This window comes from Pagrus pagrus (assembly GCF_965226575.1).
Source record: "Pagrus pagrus genome assembly, chromosome: 3".
NCBI classification, from domain to species: domain Eukaryota; kingdom Metazoa; phylum Chordata; class Actinopteri; order Spariformes; family Sparidae; genus Pagrus; species Pagrus pagrus.
Window position 1 is genome coordinate 36,624,841 of NC_140187.1, and position 18,327 is coordinate 36,643,167.

Below are 18,327 nucleotides of genomic sequence, written 5' to 3' on the forward strand. Positions count from 1 at the left end.
AAAGTGCTTGCTGAGACATTTCCCCACTGTCAGAGGTGGAGATCAAGATTAAATTATTGTGATTTACACATTTAGAGCATGATTCAATGAAAGAGTGGTGAGGGAAGGTGACAGTCTCAATGTTGAAAACTAGGGTGTCAGTCTGGTACTCTGCACTATGTCCCTGACTAACCATGTTAACTAGGCTAGTAGACTCCACACCAGCACTGACTGTATCACTAGCAGGCTCTCTAGTCACCTGCGACCTGCCGAGTGCTACCTCCCTTGTGTCAAACCTGCTTCAAACACCTGTCTATATTGCTAGACAAAACAGCAGCACCGACTCCAGTGGGATGAAGGTCATCTGCTCTCAAGAGACCGCTGGGATAAGGGACCAAAGACAATTAATCGATGCTGACACATCTTTCTAGCAGCCTGAAAAGTCCTAGCTAGGCTATCTTTTGTGATCTCAGACTGCTTCTGACGAATATTGTTGGAGCCAGCATGAATAACCATGTTGCTGTAGCTTGTGGTTCATTTGTGCCTGGGTTCCCTGTTTCTCCCTGCGTGATGCCAGCACCCTAAGATTAGCCTCTATGTCAGAAGCTCTGGCCCCAGGTAAACGATACACAGTGGCTGACGACGCTTAACGTTGCGGGTAATGGAGTCTCCTATCACTAGCATGTGGAGTTTAGCCCCGTCAGTGGGGGCTGGGGAGGCACGCAAGTCAGCAGGACTTAAAGCTGATTAGGTATTGGTGCCTTTTTTGAATTCCTTTTGCAAATATCGAACAAATAACTTACGATGCAACTGGGGACAGACACCTGTGTTTTGGATTACGATTGACCCTGTTGGTGTTAGCTGACACAGATAGCCAGCTGCTGGAGCCGGTGAGCTCTGGAGGAGACAGCCATGGGCAGAGCCTGAGATTACTTGGGAACAATTACCAGGAGTTGAGGAGTAGTGAATTTTTTTGGCCTTCTTACGGCTTTATTGATAGAACAGGCTCAAGGTGGACAGGAAGCAGGATGACAGGGAGAGGGGGAGTGACATGCAGTGGATGGCCCCAGGCTGGGACTTGAACCCTGGGCTGCTGCATTGAGGACAGACCCTCTGTACATGGGACGCCTGCTCTACCAACTGAGCTAAACAGCGCCCCGCTCTGTCTACTATTTTTACAGTCAATGTTTGCTCTTAGCATGTTAGCATCAGTGGTGGAAAAAGTACTGAAACTCTGTATCAAGTAGTTCAGTTACATTACTAAAATATTACTCAATTACAAGTAAAACTACTGGTAATAAAATAATACTTATTTAATACAGAGTAGTAGTTACTTTTTAACCATTGATGTTTATTGCACTATCAACAGCAGGCATTCATTCAAAGGTTTCTGTTTTTTCCAATTTTCAGTCTTAAATCACTCGTAACTCCTCAGCGGTCATGGTGACTCCAAACCTGGGCCTGTGGCAGAGATTTTTCTATATGTCAAAATTATACTCAGTACTCAATTATGATTTAATAAGCAACTAAGTAGATGACAAGGTGGTAATGCATACTTAAGTAAGAGTAAAATTCCATAGTTGAAAAAACACAAAAGTACAAGTAGACCAAAACATTACTTAATTACAGTTATTCAAGTAGTTGTAATTAGTTACTCCCACCCCAAGTTAGCATTAAGCTCAAATCAAAGCTTCACACAGCTGCTAGCATGGACTCTTGGTCTTATTTTCAGACATAAGAATGCTACTGTTATGACTTTACCTCACACTGTTGCTTTTATAAGTATCAGTCAACTAATATCTGCCTGGTGACCATCATTTCATCAGTATACCTGGCCTGACTTTAAACTGAGTGATATTAGTATGCAGCAGACTAAGTCAGATTCTGGCCCCTTCTGGCCCCCAAACCAAAGTCATATCAAAACATTAATGATGAGCATCTCTCATTGTGCGTCAAAGTGACAAGTGTCAAGAGCTGTTAAGTGTGGTGCCCACTAAGTACAAACACATACAACAGGAGAAGCACACATATTAAGGGAAATGTGCTTGAAATTCGATGATATTACAGATACACATACAAAAGTAAAAGGCAGACATAAAGGGAAAAGCACTCCAAGAAAAGAAACAGCAACAAATGGAAAATTAAAGTGGTTCTCGCTGTTAGGGAGCTCATTGAACTCACAGTGGCAAAGATTGGCAGGCAACAAAAAGATGTTTCATAAAAAATCTTTGTCTTCTATTAATTTGAAAGATTTTAATTTTCTTAGGCAAATTTTGCACTTTGAAGATCTATTTTGTTGACAGAATAAATGCTGTGTAGTTGATGGCAAGCTTTATCAGAAGATCCATTTCTGAACATTTTGGTTATCAAGGCCAGACATCAAGTGTTGCCCCTGAGGTTGTCTGTTCATTATATTTTATAAGAATTACAGTTAGTTATCTGCAACATATCCAAACATGATACTCAGCATAATCCCTCTCCTTAAAATGTAGCCTCACAGGATGCTCATGTACTGCATGGCGGCTGCATTGAGCTGTGAACACAAACACGCGACTGAGCAGTAGTAGCTCAGCAACGCAGCCACCACGCAGTACACAAGCATCCTGTGTGGCCAGCCTGTAAAAAGGAGACGCATCATTAGCATCGTCGGTCCTCGAATTATTACACTGTCTTTTCAGTGTGCACACTTCTTGCGAGAGGTGGCGTCTTTCCTGCGATTGGGTGTGGTCTCCACTCCTTCAGCGGCAAGCCCCCAGCATGTTAGGTCAGAGAACACTGCATTTTTTTTCATGATTTTGAAACTTATTTTACATAGTTTTGGGTCATTCATTTTTTTTAATTTTTTTTTTGTGCAAAGCAAAATTTTGCTTTACACAGATTTTGACGACTCTGTAGGGACACACCCACACAGGGTTTCAAAGCCTGCAACGCCCCTCCAGTTAGTTAGAACTGAAGAAGCCTCTTGGATGAGAGGTGAAATGTCTTCAAGAAATTGAAACACATCCAGTTGCCTGCGATACAGCACTTAGAATTACCATGACCTGGATGCCTGAGAATCTTCACCAACATCCTGTATTTATCTTCACTTAACATAAAATATTGATATCCTTTCTCACATTATTCAGGTCTCTGATAGTCTGTGCAGCATCTGAATCCTCCACATTCCAGACTGTTTTGACATTTCTGTACTTAAGGGTATTCTCAGTACGACACTCTCAGCACTCATGTTGTCATGACCACGTTGTATGAGCAGAACCAATATTTATTTGAATTTCATATTATTGAAAATTACAGTGCATGTGCCTCTGTTGAATTTAGTGTAGCATGTTAAATATGTTACACTTGGTGTGTCTCCATTGTTGCCATCCTCACAGTACTGCTTCAGAATAAACTACTTGGTAGTGATGTGCGGAGCAGCTCTGACGTCATCTGAATCCACATATACGCATAAAACATCCACCCACCATCAACACAAGCTTACTTAGACTTGAAGGCTAAATTGCCTTTTAAATTATGTCATGAGCTTTCCAGGTGATGTTTTTACTGTGGGATATTTGATTAGCAAAACTAAAAACTAGTTATGAACTTAATAGAAAAGAAGTTACACGCCATAGTTCAATTTTAGCTTCTGAAATATGTCTTTTTAGACCGCTTTGATAGTTCCCAGGATTTATGAGCAGGACAGCTACTTTACTGGACTTGTGTGACCTTTTGGATGCATAAAGGAACACTAACTCCTGACAAATCCTGTCAGTATCTCTGAAAACTTAAATAATCAGTGTCTGTACATTTAAAAATATTTTTTTCCATATGCACGAGGGAGATGAGTTAACTTATGTTGTTAATGTTATTTGATAGTCTTCAGAATGCGTACAGTAAATCTTCTTTTTTGAATGACATTGTTTTTCTTTTCTGTCTTTTGCCATATATTCATCTTTACATCCTAAAAGGTTTCTTTCTTTCCGATCTGACATCATCTTCTCGAATTTGTGTTTCCCTTTCACAGGCAGCACTGGCCTCCTCTGGAGGACTTTACTGTCTCCATGGCTGCACAGTAACTAGTCACTTGTTTCAGTTTTGCATTACATTCACATTGCATGAAATCTGTCTAAACAAGGCTTCTACTGACAGGTGTTTAAAAGCTAGGGCCACCTTTCCCAAAAGCATAAGGCTAAGATGAACGTGAAATCCATCATATGAACCTTCTTAACCTACACATTCAAAACTCGACTGTTAAAGCAAAAGTATTCAAGTACAGTAAGCAAACATGCAAATGGTGAGTCAAAAGCTAAAAAGTGGCGAGGCTTTGCACTGTGCTACACTGTAAACCTGAAAGTTAGCAGTAAACTCAACTCGAAAATCTTGATATCAGAGCTTGAAAAAAGAGTGAGTTAAGGAACCTTACAGCCTGAGGGGGAAAAAAGCTGCCCTGCAGTCTGGTGGTTTGGCAGTGAATACTTCTGTATTGCTTGTCAAATGGCAGCAGGGTGAACAGGCTTTGTCTGGGGTGGGTCTTCGTCTTTCTTATTGTTTGGGCTATGGTCAGGCACCTCACCTCACAAATATCACTGATGCTTGATAGATAAGTACCAAAGATGTTCCTAGCAGTTTTAATCTCCTGCTGGAGAGCCTTCCTGTCCTATGTGCACATCCAATGCAAATTTGTGATGTTTTAAGTCAGAATGCTTTTTAAAAGTTTACAAGAACTTGACACTGGAATTTAACCCTAGTAAATTTCCCTTACGATATCAAGCTGTTTCTCTTTTCTTCATTTTTGATAGGAGAATAGCTGAAAGCTAGATGTTTACTGCACATTAAGCTTCAATTTGATATTCAACGATTCCAAATATGAAACATTTCTTTGTGTTTGGTAAAACACACACTTTCTTACTGATGTGTTTTTAATACAGTAGCACAACTTACAGACAGTTAAATATGCAAATTTACTTTAAAGAGTATTCAACAATCATCAATCTTTTACAATTGTCCATACTGGCATTGAGAAGCTCTTAATGGCATGCACGTGCATTTGCTCTCACATACTGCTTTTGGGAAATGAGTGTCCTTAGAAGACCTTCTTAACACTTAAGATCAATGATTATAAGGAAATGGGGCCCAGTAATGTCATCTTTCTACTCGGACTGAAGCTGCTGAGATCTGATACTTTGCTGTGATACTCATCCATACCAATACAGGATGAAACCCTTTACTAACATCTTCACGTGAATGAAAGTTGTTCATGTTCATAACAGCATTGTAAGTCTTTATTTATGTTGGTTTAACAGATTGTTGAGTAAAACTGAATCGATTTTGATATTGCACACCGCCTGATTCTAACAGGAATTAATGAATCAGTAAAGGTAACAGAAGCAGCACCATCATGATATTCACTGTCTACATAGCTATGACACACAGAGCCAGGATGCTGGGCAGGCACTTGCTGGGGAAACCATCAATTTAGGCTTAATATGAATAAAATTAAGCTGTTTTTTGTTTCCTATTCCTTTCCCTTTTAGGATTTAACCAACCATGTTTACGAAAGGTTCCAAAGGAGTCAATAAGGAGACAAAATAACTGAGAAAATTCTATCGGCAGTGAAAAGTTTTGTATCCACTGGTGCAGACTGAAAAGTTTGCTAAAATGTTCTGAGCTCTTGGTCATAGTGGGACAGGGACCAGACAGGACCTATCTCCTCTCCAGTCTTTCCACTGTGAAGTCTAGAGGCTTAAGTTCATAGTTTAGTTTAGTGGATTCTCTGGAAATTAAGTCATAGTGCCAGAATGCACTATTACAGTGTGAACAGAAGGATGGTTGTCAAGGAGAGCATCTCCTATTTTGCCGCCTGATGGACAGTAGCTACTGGGTAGCTTTAAGAATCTGATAATAGAGTCTCCAACAATTGAAATCTGTTTCAAGCTTGTCATTGTTAATTGAAAGTTTTGATATGATTACTGAGCGTTGACAAGCAGATTGATGCTTGCATGAGGGGATGCATGGAGATAGTAGCAGCAGGAGAAAAGGGTAGAAGAGGTACTGGGGCTGACAGAGTGGAACAGGTTAGCAGGCTGCAACTGCAGGAGTGCCAGATGGGGACATTTGGATCTAGGTGATGAATACTACAGTCTTGCACTAGTTCTTAGAATCTTGCATGAATAACACTGTTAATCCTTAAATTGAACTGACAATGTGACAATTATATCTACTTTTTCGCTGGGTTTTGTTCAGCAGTAAAAATTTACCTGCATTTTGATTATCTCCTTTCATTTGTACAAGCTCACATAAAAGCATTGTTCTGCTTATTATGCAAGTGTTTCCTTTATGAAATGATCAGATGATGTTGGGTTGACAAAGTTTGCAACATGAGCATTACTATAATAATTTAAACTTTAAAGATGTGCATACCAAAAGTGTGTTTGTTAGAACCATTTGTCAGAAAGCAGCAGTAGAAAAAAAATTCTGTTTCAACAGGCAGTGGATCCTATGCAAGCAATTGCGGTGAGTTGCTTTAACTTTTCTTGAATTTGAGTTTGGTGAAATGTAATAGTTGCCACTACTTAATTTTTCCTCTCTCTCTCTGACAAGTCCTCTGAGAACATGAGTGTATCAGTCACATTCTTCAGACTGTTTCGTGTCATGCGTCTGGTGAAACTTTTGAATCGCTCTGAGGGGATACGGAATCTTCTGTGGACTTTCATCAAATCGCTTCAGGTCAATATCATCACTCACATATCAGACTTCAGCCTGTAGTTTAGGATTATTATTGTGATTGTTTTTATTATGTTTCACAGTGTCATTGGTCATTGTGTTGCAGGCTCTTCCTTATGTAGCACTGCTCATTCTCATGCTGTTCTTCATATATGCTGTGGTTGGAATGCAGGTACACACACACACACACACACACACACACACGGCCTTTATTGATGATTAAACCATGGCCACTAAGAATTTTTAATTCTTATTGGCTGGTAAGTTTAGATTAACTTTAAGTAAAGTTAACCTATGATGTGTGTATTTCAATTATTTCAAATTTGCAATCAGTACATTTTTTGTCAGGATTTCAAATCGCCTTGCGAATCTCATCCTATTTAGCTAGATGTTTCCTGGCAACACTAACAACAGAAATTCAGTGGCAAGGTCTTTATTGTCAGATGCAGAACAATTACAGTGATGTAGTTGTTGGCAATAAAATTCTTAGATCTTAGACTGCCTTATCAATGTTCATACAAATATGTAAAGAAAAAAAGTTGTGTAAGTAAAAAATAATTACAATCTAACGCATAAAATAGTGCAGCTTGGTTTAAGTATAGGAATAGAATAAAAAGCAATGCTAGAGCTGGTTGACAGGTGTATATTGTTGAAGAAATCATTCAAGTCTTGGTTGAATAGTTTGCTGTGGTGATGTGTTTAATCAGTCTACTGGTAAACTGGTGAACCGACAGGCACAGAGCGGCACTGAGCCGGTGTGTGAACCCAGAGCAAAGGAAACTGCAGAATTTTATACAGTAAGAACAAGGAAGACAAATGGCAGGTTCAAACAATAGGTAAACAAAAGACATGCAAAGGGAGGGGGTCTGCTCTTTGGAGAGTGTGAACAGCAGGGGGTGGGGGGAGGTATGGGGGCACACAGTTAACAGTGATCAAACCGGGTCTAGACGTCCTTTGATTAACTGTTACGCAAATGTGTATCTGCAGGGTTTAGGAGACAGACAGGAATCAACATTTACGTCTGGAGATCAGAGGGCTCTTCTCAGACGTAACTCCAAATTATTTTCTTCCTCAATTAACCCTTTTTTTCCCCTCTTTTTTAAAAAAAAAAAATACACACAAGGTCAATGTGTCTGTCAAGTTCAATGTTAAACAAAAAATCTGGATTTTCTACCTTCATTGGTGGAGCAGGTTGGATTACAGTGGAGTACGTTATTTTAGTAGTGGTTTGAGTAATAAATAACTTGCACATAGATTTGAGGCAAGTGATCAGAAGAATGATAACAGTCAAAGTTCCAAATCCAAACAAAACGAATTCAAAAATGAAATAACCAAATGACCCTAGCTTTTCTTTAATCCAGTCAAACAAACCAGGGGTAACAGGGTAAAGAAATGTCTTGGCAATGTTATGCAAATGGTTCATTATTTCTTGTAATGTGGCATTGTGGTCAGGTATAAACGTACAACATTCAGTTCCAATTACAGCGCAAGTTCCTCCTTGAGAGGCCAATAAGTAGTCCAGTGCAGGTTGATTTTGTAAAGTCATCATGTTGGGAATGGATGGTAGGGCAGGTGTGGTTATCAGGAATTAATAATTATTTTCAATAATTATTAAAATTAATAAAATAAAAATTAAAAAAATTAATCTTCAAATCGTTAAAAACGGGGCACCACCCTGAAATCAGGGACCAATAACCAGACCAAAATTAGTCTCAAAGAAGGGTTCACTTTAAATGTAAATATTTGTAAAATATTTACAATTAAAGGAACAGTGAAGGAAATGAATCCGAGCACTGACCATCACAACCAATAAATGTTACAAAACATATGCACAAAATAATCACAGAAAACTGCTATGTACAATATAATAGGCCTAGACTTTATTATTGTTAGCAAATTGATTAAATCAATAATACTTTCAATAAGCACCAATCAATTACTCAACCAAAGCAGCCAAACTAAGACAAACTCAAGCACAAATAACAAACAAGCATGGGTGTGTGTGTGTGTGTGTGTGTGTGTGTGTGTGACAGAGACAAAGAAAGAGGAGCCAAGATGGCGGTTGTAGTCAAAGAAACAAAATGGCGGATAGCCAAAATGACGGTCACGCTCCCTTGGAGGGTGACGTCACGGAGTGTTCCGTTGAAAGGGCTACAAAAATGGCAGAACAGGAAATGGGAACTCACGTTCGTTCGACTACAAAAATGGCTGACACGTGACTTGGAGAAGTATCGCGTGGATACGAATTCAAAGGGACAATAGATTTTGCTGAATCATATGTCTGGAATTCCAAAAATGGTGCACATGAATACGTCACCTAAAGCTAGTCAATTGAACGAACGCGCGAGATTTGAACAACGGCAATGGTTACACCACCGTTAGACTCGTGTGCACTTTGATTGCACAGGAGATGAATTTGTAGGGAAAGTGACCTACGGTCCCACAAAAGGTGGACGTGCTACCACGAGGCTTCTGTCTCTTAAGTCATAAAAGGGAGATATCACGAGACACACATATCTTATGTTATAGCGAGGTCATCAACCATAAGTCTCCAACAGGTCGCTTATAAGATTATGTGTGTGCATGTGTAACCCCTAATGTGTATACATGTATGAAGGTATATCAATGTCAAAACAACCAGAGAGATGCACAGCAACGGGTGTGTGCACGCATTAGAATTTTGTTATGCGTGCGTGCGTTGTTACGTGCAGACTGTATTTCACGCGTAACAAGAAGCTGCGTGCGTACGAAGCAGCGTGCGCACGTCTGTCTGTCACTGTTTGACAAATGTTGTCACGCGTTCACACACGCGTGCGGTCGCAGTTTCTGATGTGCGACCGGAAGTTGATCTGCACCGTGCGCAACACACCGCGTACTTAGACGCCTCGCGTAGTTGTTCTGTGTTCCATGTTCATCCAGTAGATGGAGCCATCGATCCAATACGAGATACAGACATACAGGCTTTTACATGACATGATTCATTTGTTCCATGAAGACAGAGAAAGTGTTCTGTTGCTGTTTCTTTTACTTTGTTTCTCACATAAGACACAAAATCAATGACAAACATTTGTAAGTTAACCACGCCCCCCGCAGGTAATCACTTCATTGAGAACTGCTGGGACCGCTGGAGAGGTGCGTTAGGTTTGTGCACCTGAACAGCTGCAACACACTCCCAGGACTTTTGTTGGGAGGGGCGGGGGAAGCACGCACTTTTATCAATGATCCACCGTCCTGGTCCCACTGAGGACTCGAGCAGCAGCGTTTTTTATTCATACACATATACATATATATAACAAAAAAAACACTTCTCCTCCTTCTCATTCTTCTTTTATAATTCTGGCAGCAGTGTCTGGCTCACTGCTGCCTCCCCTGGTTGACGACACTTAAATAAAATGAAAAGGCCAACTACGCGAGGCGTCTAAGTACGCGGTGTGTTGCGCACGGTGCAGATCAACTTCCGGTCGCACATCAGAAACTGCGACCGCACGCGTGACAACATTTGTCAAACAGTGACAGACAGACGTGCGCACGCTGCTTCATACGCACGCAGCATCTTGTTTCGCGTGACATAGTTTGCGCACGTCATTTCCGCCTACATGTGAGCGTGTGACAAAAATGTTCAATTATCTTCATGCGTTAATGCGTGCGTTCGCATAAAAACGCATGAATGTTACACGTAGTCACTACGCGTCGTGTGATTACCGGCGTGCAGCAGTCATACGCGTGAACGTGCGTGTGAACGGGGGACCATTATAAGTCAATGGGGAAACTACATTACACGTCAGGCGCTGCTTGCTGCACAGGCGTCAAAGCACGCGCGTGTGACACGTTCAGTTGATAGGTGCGCACGCATTATGACACGATTCTACCGCCATAATACATGTACATGTGGGTTAGTTTAAGAGAGGGGGAGAGAGAGAGAGAGACAAAGACAAAGGGCCAACACCCTTAGCGGCGGCTAGGCTAACACTCCCGCTCCACGGCGTGGAGGGGCTCAAATCAGCTTGTAATGAGCGAAAAGTGAAAGCAAACAACATGTTTTACAAGGTAAAACAAACAGCAATAAAAAGAGGGACACGGCGGTCCACAAACTCACAAACAATAATGTAGCTCACAAGCATACAATGCAGGCTAACTTATAGTATCTGCCCAGACACTAGTTAAGCCTCACTTGTAGTCGTGTCTTCCTTAATCCAGCTCGTTTCCTCGGCGTGGATTAAAGGCGGGTTGCAGTTTCTGCGTTGGCTGTTAAGACAGCGTGGTCGACGGGCAATAAGAAAACGGGCAGAAGCGGCCGTTTTCTTGAGGAAAAATTAAGTATCCTCCTTCTGCAGGCAGGTAAAGAGAGGCTGGTTGCACAGCATCTTGTCAGGATCCCGAGCATGTTCGTTGAACACGGCGCAGTTTTGGCTCATCCGGCGAGATGAAAGACTGCGGCCTAGATGGGAAAAATTAGTCCAGACATCTGTAGGCCCCCTCCTGAGTAGTAGTTGCATATGGAAGCCGATGCTTCCCGCAACTCGTAACTCTGGGGCTCCTAAGTCTGTAAAAACACGTAAAAACTCTGTGAAAACTCTGAGTTGAAAAGGGTCTGCCGCTGTATTTATCTCCTCCGGTGTCGGCGGATGTGACGCGTTCAGGTGCGCACGCAGACAATGGGAGATGGGAGTTTCCAACCTGGGGGCTGTGACAAGCAGGCGCCACCTACTGGACCTAAGAGTCGTTGCACTTTCCTTTGTTCATCAGGCTTTTGTAGTGCAAGGAAGCCGCATCAAAGCATTGAGCTGCACGCGGGCCGATCCGACGTCAGAACCATGTGGCTGGTCCCAACAATCATTCTTACTGCAGTCATTTCTTGTGAGAGCATGAATATGCCTTTTGCGGTGGAGTTTGCAATATCTTCCACTGCATGGGAGACAGTAGCGTAGCCAGAAATCAGCTGGTGGGTGGGCATGTATTAAAGTGGGTGGGCAGAAACCTTTGCCAGGAGATTGACAGTTTATAGCCTACATACACAGAAGACGGCCGATTTCTATGATCCTGAACAGCGGCTGGCGCACGCACACACAGACACACTCAGCTGTGAACAGTGGCTGGCGCACGCACACACACACACACACACAGACACACACTCGGCGGTGATCCTCTCTCTCTCTCTCTCTCTCTCGCTCTCCAGCCTCGAAACGCTGATGTGATTGGTCAAAAAGGCGAAAAACGCATTAAATCTAACTTGTTCCGAGAACTTTAATGACGGATGAAAGTTTTGGACTCGGTAAACATGATCGACACAACATGAGGTCGAATTTATTTTTTGGCGTGTGGCAATTTCGGACGAAAAAAACGGACTCAGTGTGCAAAGGCCAGTGCAGAGGGCTGCCTGCAACGCAGCTTGTAGCCTGCATAATAACTACTGTGCCAGGGAATATAGCATACAACTACAGTGCCAGGGTGATGAAACAGAGTTTATTGCCTATAACACAGTGCCAGAGGGCTGAAAAACAATATGTAATAACATGCCAGGGCTGAATCACAGTTTATAGCTCATGTAATAACACAGTGCCAGAGGGTTTAAAAACAATTTATAGCTTATGTAATAACACAGTGACACTGAGACACAATTTAAAGCCTTTGCAATAACACAGTACGAGGAGGTTGAAATGCATCAAACAACTACATTGTCATAATAACAGTATTACAGTGCCAGGAGGTTGAAACGCAGCCTGTAGTCGATTCAGAGGTTCACTGACAGCGATTAGGCATACAAAACACAAAAACAAGAAACATTTATTATGCCTACCTTTGTTGTCACAGCACAAGGCGGCGTGGCTTGGTGTTGAAAAGAGAAATAATGTCATTATAATCCAAAGATTCGGTAAGTTCTCTTTCGAATGACAGAAGGGACAAGTTGTTCAGATGGTCTGTGAGCATTGATGCTCTGTTGCTTGTCTTTATCCGGTTGACAGTGGAGAAAAGTCTTTCGACTGTGCAACTGGTGATGGGCAGAGTGATGATGGCTCTAAGGAGAGTATTTATGTTCGGAAATATATCCTTGGGACAGCTGTCAAGAACCTCGATGAGGGATGGGTAGGTGTGACCCTCATTTACCTTTCGGTTAAGCTGCTGGAAAAAAACAGTCAGTTCTGCATCCTCCACCAAAAGCCCATAATATGCGCTGGGTGTCTTTATTGCTGTCACATGACCAAACGAGTCCGATCGTGGCAGAAAGGCAGCGGAGGCTTGCATGATGCCATACGAGTCATTCTGAAAACGACTGTCCAGCTCAGCAAGTTGTCTGTCCAGTATTTCGTTCCATAATTCCCGTAGGTCAGAGTTGCTCCTTATACACGTTGATTTCCCGAGTGTTGATTCAACATGCGACTCACTCAGGCTTAGTGGTAGTTTTCTTTTCCTTGAGCTGGTGATATCCCAGTTTTGGATTTCATATTTGGCCATTAATTCCTCAGTAAACTTAATCACTTTGTCAAACTCACCAGTGGAATCATCTCTGAAAGCACGAAAACTGGTTTTAAGTCCTTCAATCAGATCGATGCAGTCTGTGATCAATACAGTGGGGGACTGCAAGCCCTTGGTAGCAAAATCACTGGCTTCAAATAACTTTGAAAATGTGACTAGCAAGAACACAAATCTTTTGGTTTGCATTTGCTGTAGAAGACACTCAGCATCAACTCGAGTCTGGCCTGTGCTCTCGGCAAATTCAGCGAGTGTTTCCAGGATTGCATCAAGCAGGGTTAAAACTTTTTTCACTGAGCCTGACTTTGAGCTCCACCTTGTGTCGACGGATCGCTCCAGCTCGCGGCACGGCCTGTCCGGGTGCAACTGCTTCTGGATCTCCAAAAATCTGGCGTGCCGGCTACTTCCAGTCATAAAATGGTGCAGACTATTTAAAAGGTAGAAAAAAGATGACACGCAGGTTGATGCCTTAGACGCGGTGCAGAGCACGAGATTGAGGCGGTGCGAGTTGCAATGCACGTATATTGCTTTGGGGAAGGTTTTTTTTAAAATATATCCTGAACCCCGCCATGAATGCCACACATAACTGAGGAGAGATATCGCACACAAACAGCGACCAATTCTCTCTTAGACAAATCTTTACATTCGTCTGCCAAAACTGTGTAGTGTGTGTCCGGTTGTGCGTGCAGCTCCGTTTTAATACGTCTGAGAAGGAGCGACGCAGCCGCCTCCAGCAGTTCATTCTGGATATCTGGGCTCATAAGAGTTCCATTTTTAGGTAGATCATCTAGTCGTTTTTTGATGTCGGGATCATACTTGCATATGAATTTAAACATTTCAAGAAAGTTGCCCCGATTAAGACTCTCCTCGTTTTCACGGTGGTCACGTAAGGGAATATCCTGCCTGGCACAAAAAAGCACGATGTCTAGTACAACTCTGATGTGTGCACGATTTCTTTCAATAAAGGCACAATTAGCTGCATCTTTGTTGAGCTGATTGAGGATGTTCCCTGGTCCTCCTGCCTGGTGACTTTCTTTATAAGCCTGGGCTTTGGCCACTGCGGAACAGTGAGCTTTGCTAGCTTCATGTTTAACACAAAACTGGCTCATATGCTTCCAGTCACTGAAGCCTGTCTTAATGAAACGATCTTCAGTGTTAGCATCGGGGAAGTGGCGACACACTTTGCAAAACACTGCATTTCTGGATATGCTATACTCAACCCATTTGAACTTGTCGTAGCATCGACATGAAAAACTTCTGTCCCACTTGTCCTTCTCTGTTCTTGTAGTAGGGAACTTTTGTAGTCTAGGCTGTGAAGCTGCCTCATCCACAGCAGATAGGTCTGTCGGGGCGGCTAGTAGAACAGGGGCTTCAGCAGCAGGTGCGAGTGGTCGTGGAGGGCAGCAAGAAGCCTCAGCCTCGTCAGACTCAGTATTACTGGAAACATGCTCGGCGGTGGCTTGGACGACTTGAGGTGAGTCTTCATGCTCTTCTAGTCGTGGTCTTTTTTTAAGATAACCTAACACAGAACTTTGTTTTAAATTAGCCATTCAAAATGATGGATGATATTCAAACTTTTTTTTAGCGCGCAGGGCCGCCGCCGGCTGAAACCAGTCTGGGTGGGTGGGCTTTTCCCTTGGGTGGCAGCCGCCCATCCACGCCCACCCATGCCTACGCGGCTGATGGGAGAGGTCTCTTATTTGGTCCAAGGATGCCATGACTCCATAACTTGGAATGAGAGCACCAAAAGATCTTGTCCATGGTGTTTGTGTGTGTGTGTGTGTGTGTGTGTGTGTGTGTGTGTGTGTGTGTATAAGTCCCTTTTTACCATGTGAACCTCCGGTGGCACAGCAAGGACTCTCATAGCTGTTATCACATGACCCAGACCACATACTCCAGACCATCCTTTTGGTAAGTATTCATAAGCCTTTGTACCACAAATCCAATGCACACCCTTGGGTGATGGTATGGAGCAATTATTGATCGCTGAAGCAAGGTGGTTATAATTCTCAATAAAGTCATGAGAGAAATTTTGTCCTGGAGGCACATTTCCTTTGGACTTATCAATTGCTTGTTGTGGTGAAGTATATATAGAGCCACATTTGGATGTTCCTACATCAGTATTCCCATTTCCTTCAACGCACCATTTCAATGTCTTTGGAACTAGTGTGAGGGTGAGAGGGTTAGGAGTGTCACAGGGAGTAACAATTTGCATAAAGTTCATTGCAGTATAATGGTCTATTTTGTGACTGATTGGGACATGTACAGTGTTCCTTGGTGGAATTGAAGTGAAGTATGTGGTAAGTGTCATAGGATGAAGCGGGCAGAACCATCAGTGGGAGTCCTTCTCTTGTGCTGTGGGGTATGAAGCCACACACATAACAGTTGTTCAGGTTTGGACTATTATCAGCAAACATTTTTGTCAATTGGAGATATGTGTTTGACGACTGTGGTTCATATCCATATAGAGTCTTTCCTTTTTGGTACATGGAAAGGTCCCATTTGTGGTGTCTATAGTTCTCTGTGCTTTATGGATGTGCTGGTGGGTGTTCTGCAGCTTCTTCTGGGCCTACTAAAAAAGAATCAGCCTTCTTGCAAGCCCATGCTTCTGGCCAGTTGGAAAACATATCTATACATACAAGAATATTGTCATATCCATCACATTTTGGCATATGGATAAAGTCTATTTGCAGGGCTTGAATAGGTCCCTGAGGGGAGGGATGTGTCGACATTGTTGTCTTTACTGTCTTTCCTTGGTTGTGTTGTTGACAGATTAGACGTTGTTCGCAATATCTTTTTGCATAAGATGTAAATACTGGTGCAAACCAGTCTTTTTACACTATCTGACACATTCCCCCTTTGCTCACGTTATAAACCATGTGACATGTGTGATAACCACGGCTACAAAGAAGTCGGTGCCACAACGCAGCCGTCGTTGTGGAGCCACAAGTTATTTACATTTTTACAACCATGGGAAAGCCACAATTTATGCTTCTTCACATCAGCAGATTCCTGTAAAAAAATCACATCATTAGGAGAAGCAAGATCGTTAGCGGGTAGGGATGGACAGAGCTTTACAAGGACAGGAATACCAATTTTGGCAGCTGCTTTGGCTGCATGGTCGGCCAGAGAAATGCCTCTTGAACAGGGTCCTTGGATTTGGTGTGAGCTTCACATTTAACAACAGCAATAGATGACGGTAGTTGACATGCATCTAATAATTCACCAATTAGTTTGCCATGTTTAATGGGTGTCCCTGAGGATGCAATGAATCCTCGGTTCGCCCACAGAGTACCAAAATCATGTAGACAATCCAAAAGCATCTGGCGTCTGTGTAAATGTGACAGTCTTACCTTTTGCTAGATGACAGGCTCTCATCAGTGTGTATAACTCAGCTACTTGGGCGGAACTTGAGGGTGGCAGGGCATTGCTTTCAATTATTGAAAAATTATCACAAATTGCATACCCTGTGCGTGGCACTCCATTGTCTCTATAAGCGGAGCCATCAGTGTAGGAAACAAGAACAGAGTTGGAAAGAGGAGTTTCTGAAAGGTCAGGACGAGGTTAAGAAGAACATGAGATGACATCCATGCAGTTATGGGGATCGCCATCATCTTTTATAGAAAAATAGTGTAGCAGGGTTAAGGATAGAACATCTTTTTAGTATGATGTGTGAAGCAATGCGTGTCAATACGTATTTTGCCTCTCTGGTCCCTGTCACATGTCTGTGTACCTCCCTGGTTATCAACGTCAGTGCATCGTGTGGGATCATGACTGTAAGTGGGGAACCTAGGACAATATCAGCAGATTTGTTAATTGCAAGCGCAGCTGCAGCTACGGCTTTAAGACAAGGTGGAAGTCCTCTCTCTACAGGGTCTAATCTTGAATAAAAATAAGCAACAGGTCTGTAAGAAGAATTATGTCGCTGAGTCAGAACAGATTGTGCAAATCCACATTTTTCATGAAATCTTTGACAGGGGGCACTCTGTTTTAGCAACATGTGTGCTGGCTCAACAGCTTTAATCAAACCAATATCATTAGAGGAAGAGGCCTATACTGACGGGGACACATTAGTCACTACTCTATCATGGACTTTCCCTTTCTCTTCACCTATGGGTTGATTTTGATTTATCAGAGCAGCTAACACAGTTGTTTTTGTTATGTTGATTAGTCTCTAAAAAGATGCTGTCTGGTGTGCAATAGATGGTGCAATTTAGTTTGCATAACACATCTCGCCCCAACAGATTCACGGGTGTGGTATCCGATAGAAGAAAGGACTGGGAAGTAGTGAAACTTGACATGCTTTGTGTGAAAGGACCTATAGGCACTATAGTAGGCTCAGATACAGGTAGACACATGGAAATACCTCCAACCCCCGCAGTTATAACTGTTTCTTCAGATGCTTTCAAATTTGTAGATTTTGTTGGTTTTAATGTAGAAAGAGAAGCTCCTGTGTCTACCAGGAATGATGTTGATTTTCCATTCACATTTATCATTAAATTAGGTTCTTGTTTTGTTGCTAATTTAATTAGTGGAGCTTGGGTTATAATTTCCCCTGTTTCATATTGGTCACTGTCCTGACAGCTCTATTGGTTATACTGTGGGGTTGGTGGCTCTTCTATCTGGTTACTTGATGGAGGTGCCGTGGGCAGGGTATGTTCGGATGTCTTGTATGGGCAGTTTCTCATCCAATGACCTGGCTCACCACATGATAAGCAATTCTCATGGTTAGAGAAAGGTGGCCTGTGGCTTTGTTCATGGTGTGAGGGCCAGGATCTTTGGCACCCCCTCTCTTTTTGGAAACTTCCTCTGCACTGTGTCCTTCTCTGGTTGCTCAGCCTGTGTAGTGAGACACTTGAAAAACCATTAGCATTTAATCCATTCTACATTGTTGTTGTTCTGTGTTAACCCTGTGGTGTTGTGCTATTTCTACCAATTCAGTCATTGGTCTTCCTGACCATCCAATTGTCAATTGCACTTTTGTTCTGATTTTTGGTTGATGCCTATTCACAAACACATTTTGCATGTAACCAGGTGGAAATCCAACAATTTGACTTCGTGACAAACCACAATTTTCCTTTGCAGTTCTCATCTCCCATTCTTCCAGCCATTTTTGTTTATTTGTCCTTACATCCTTGGGAATATCTCCAACTATTGCTTTAAGCTCCCTTC

General features: G+C 42.4%; 1 protein-coding gene across 1 annotated transcript in view; it reads left to right on the forward strand.

Annotated features, from left to right (window-relative positions):
• Window positions 1–18,327, forward strand: part of LOC311253685 (dihydropyridine-sensitive L-type skeletal muscle calcium channel subunit alpha-1-like) — a 344,036-nt gene that overhangs the window by 198,108 nt on the left and 127,601 nt on the right. Inside the window, exons 29-32 of the mRNA XM_084347719.1 lie at window positions 3,986–4,033; window positions 6,448–6,474; window positions 6,562–6,687; window positions 6,791–6,856. Coding sequence (XP_084203845.1) covers window positions 3,986–4,033; window positions 6,448–6,474; window positions 6,562–6,687; window positions 6,791–6,856 — 267 coding nt within the window. The remainder of the gene's footprint in view (window positions 1–3,985; window positions 4,034–6,447; window positions 6,475–6,561; window positions 6,688–6,790; window positions 6,857–18,327) is intronic.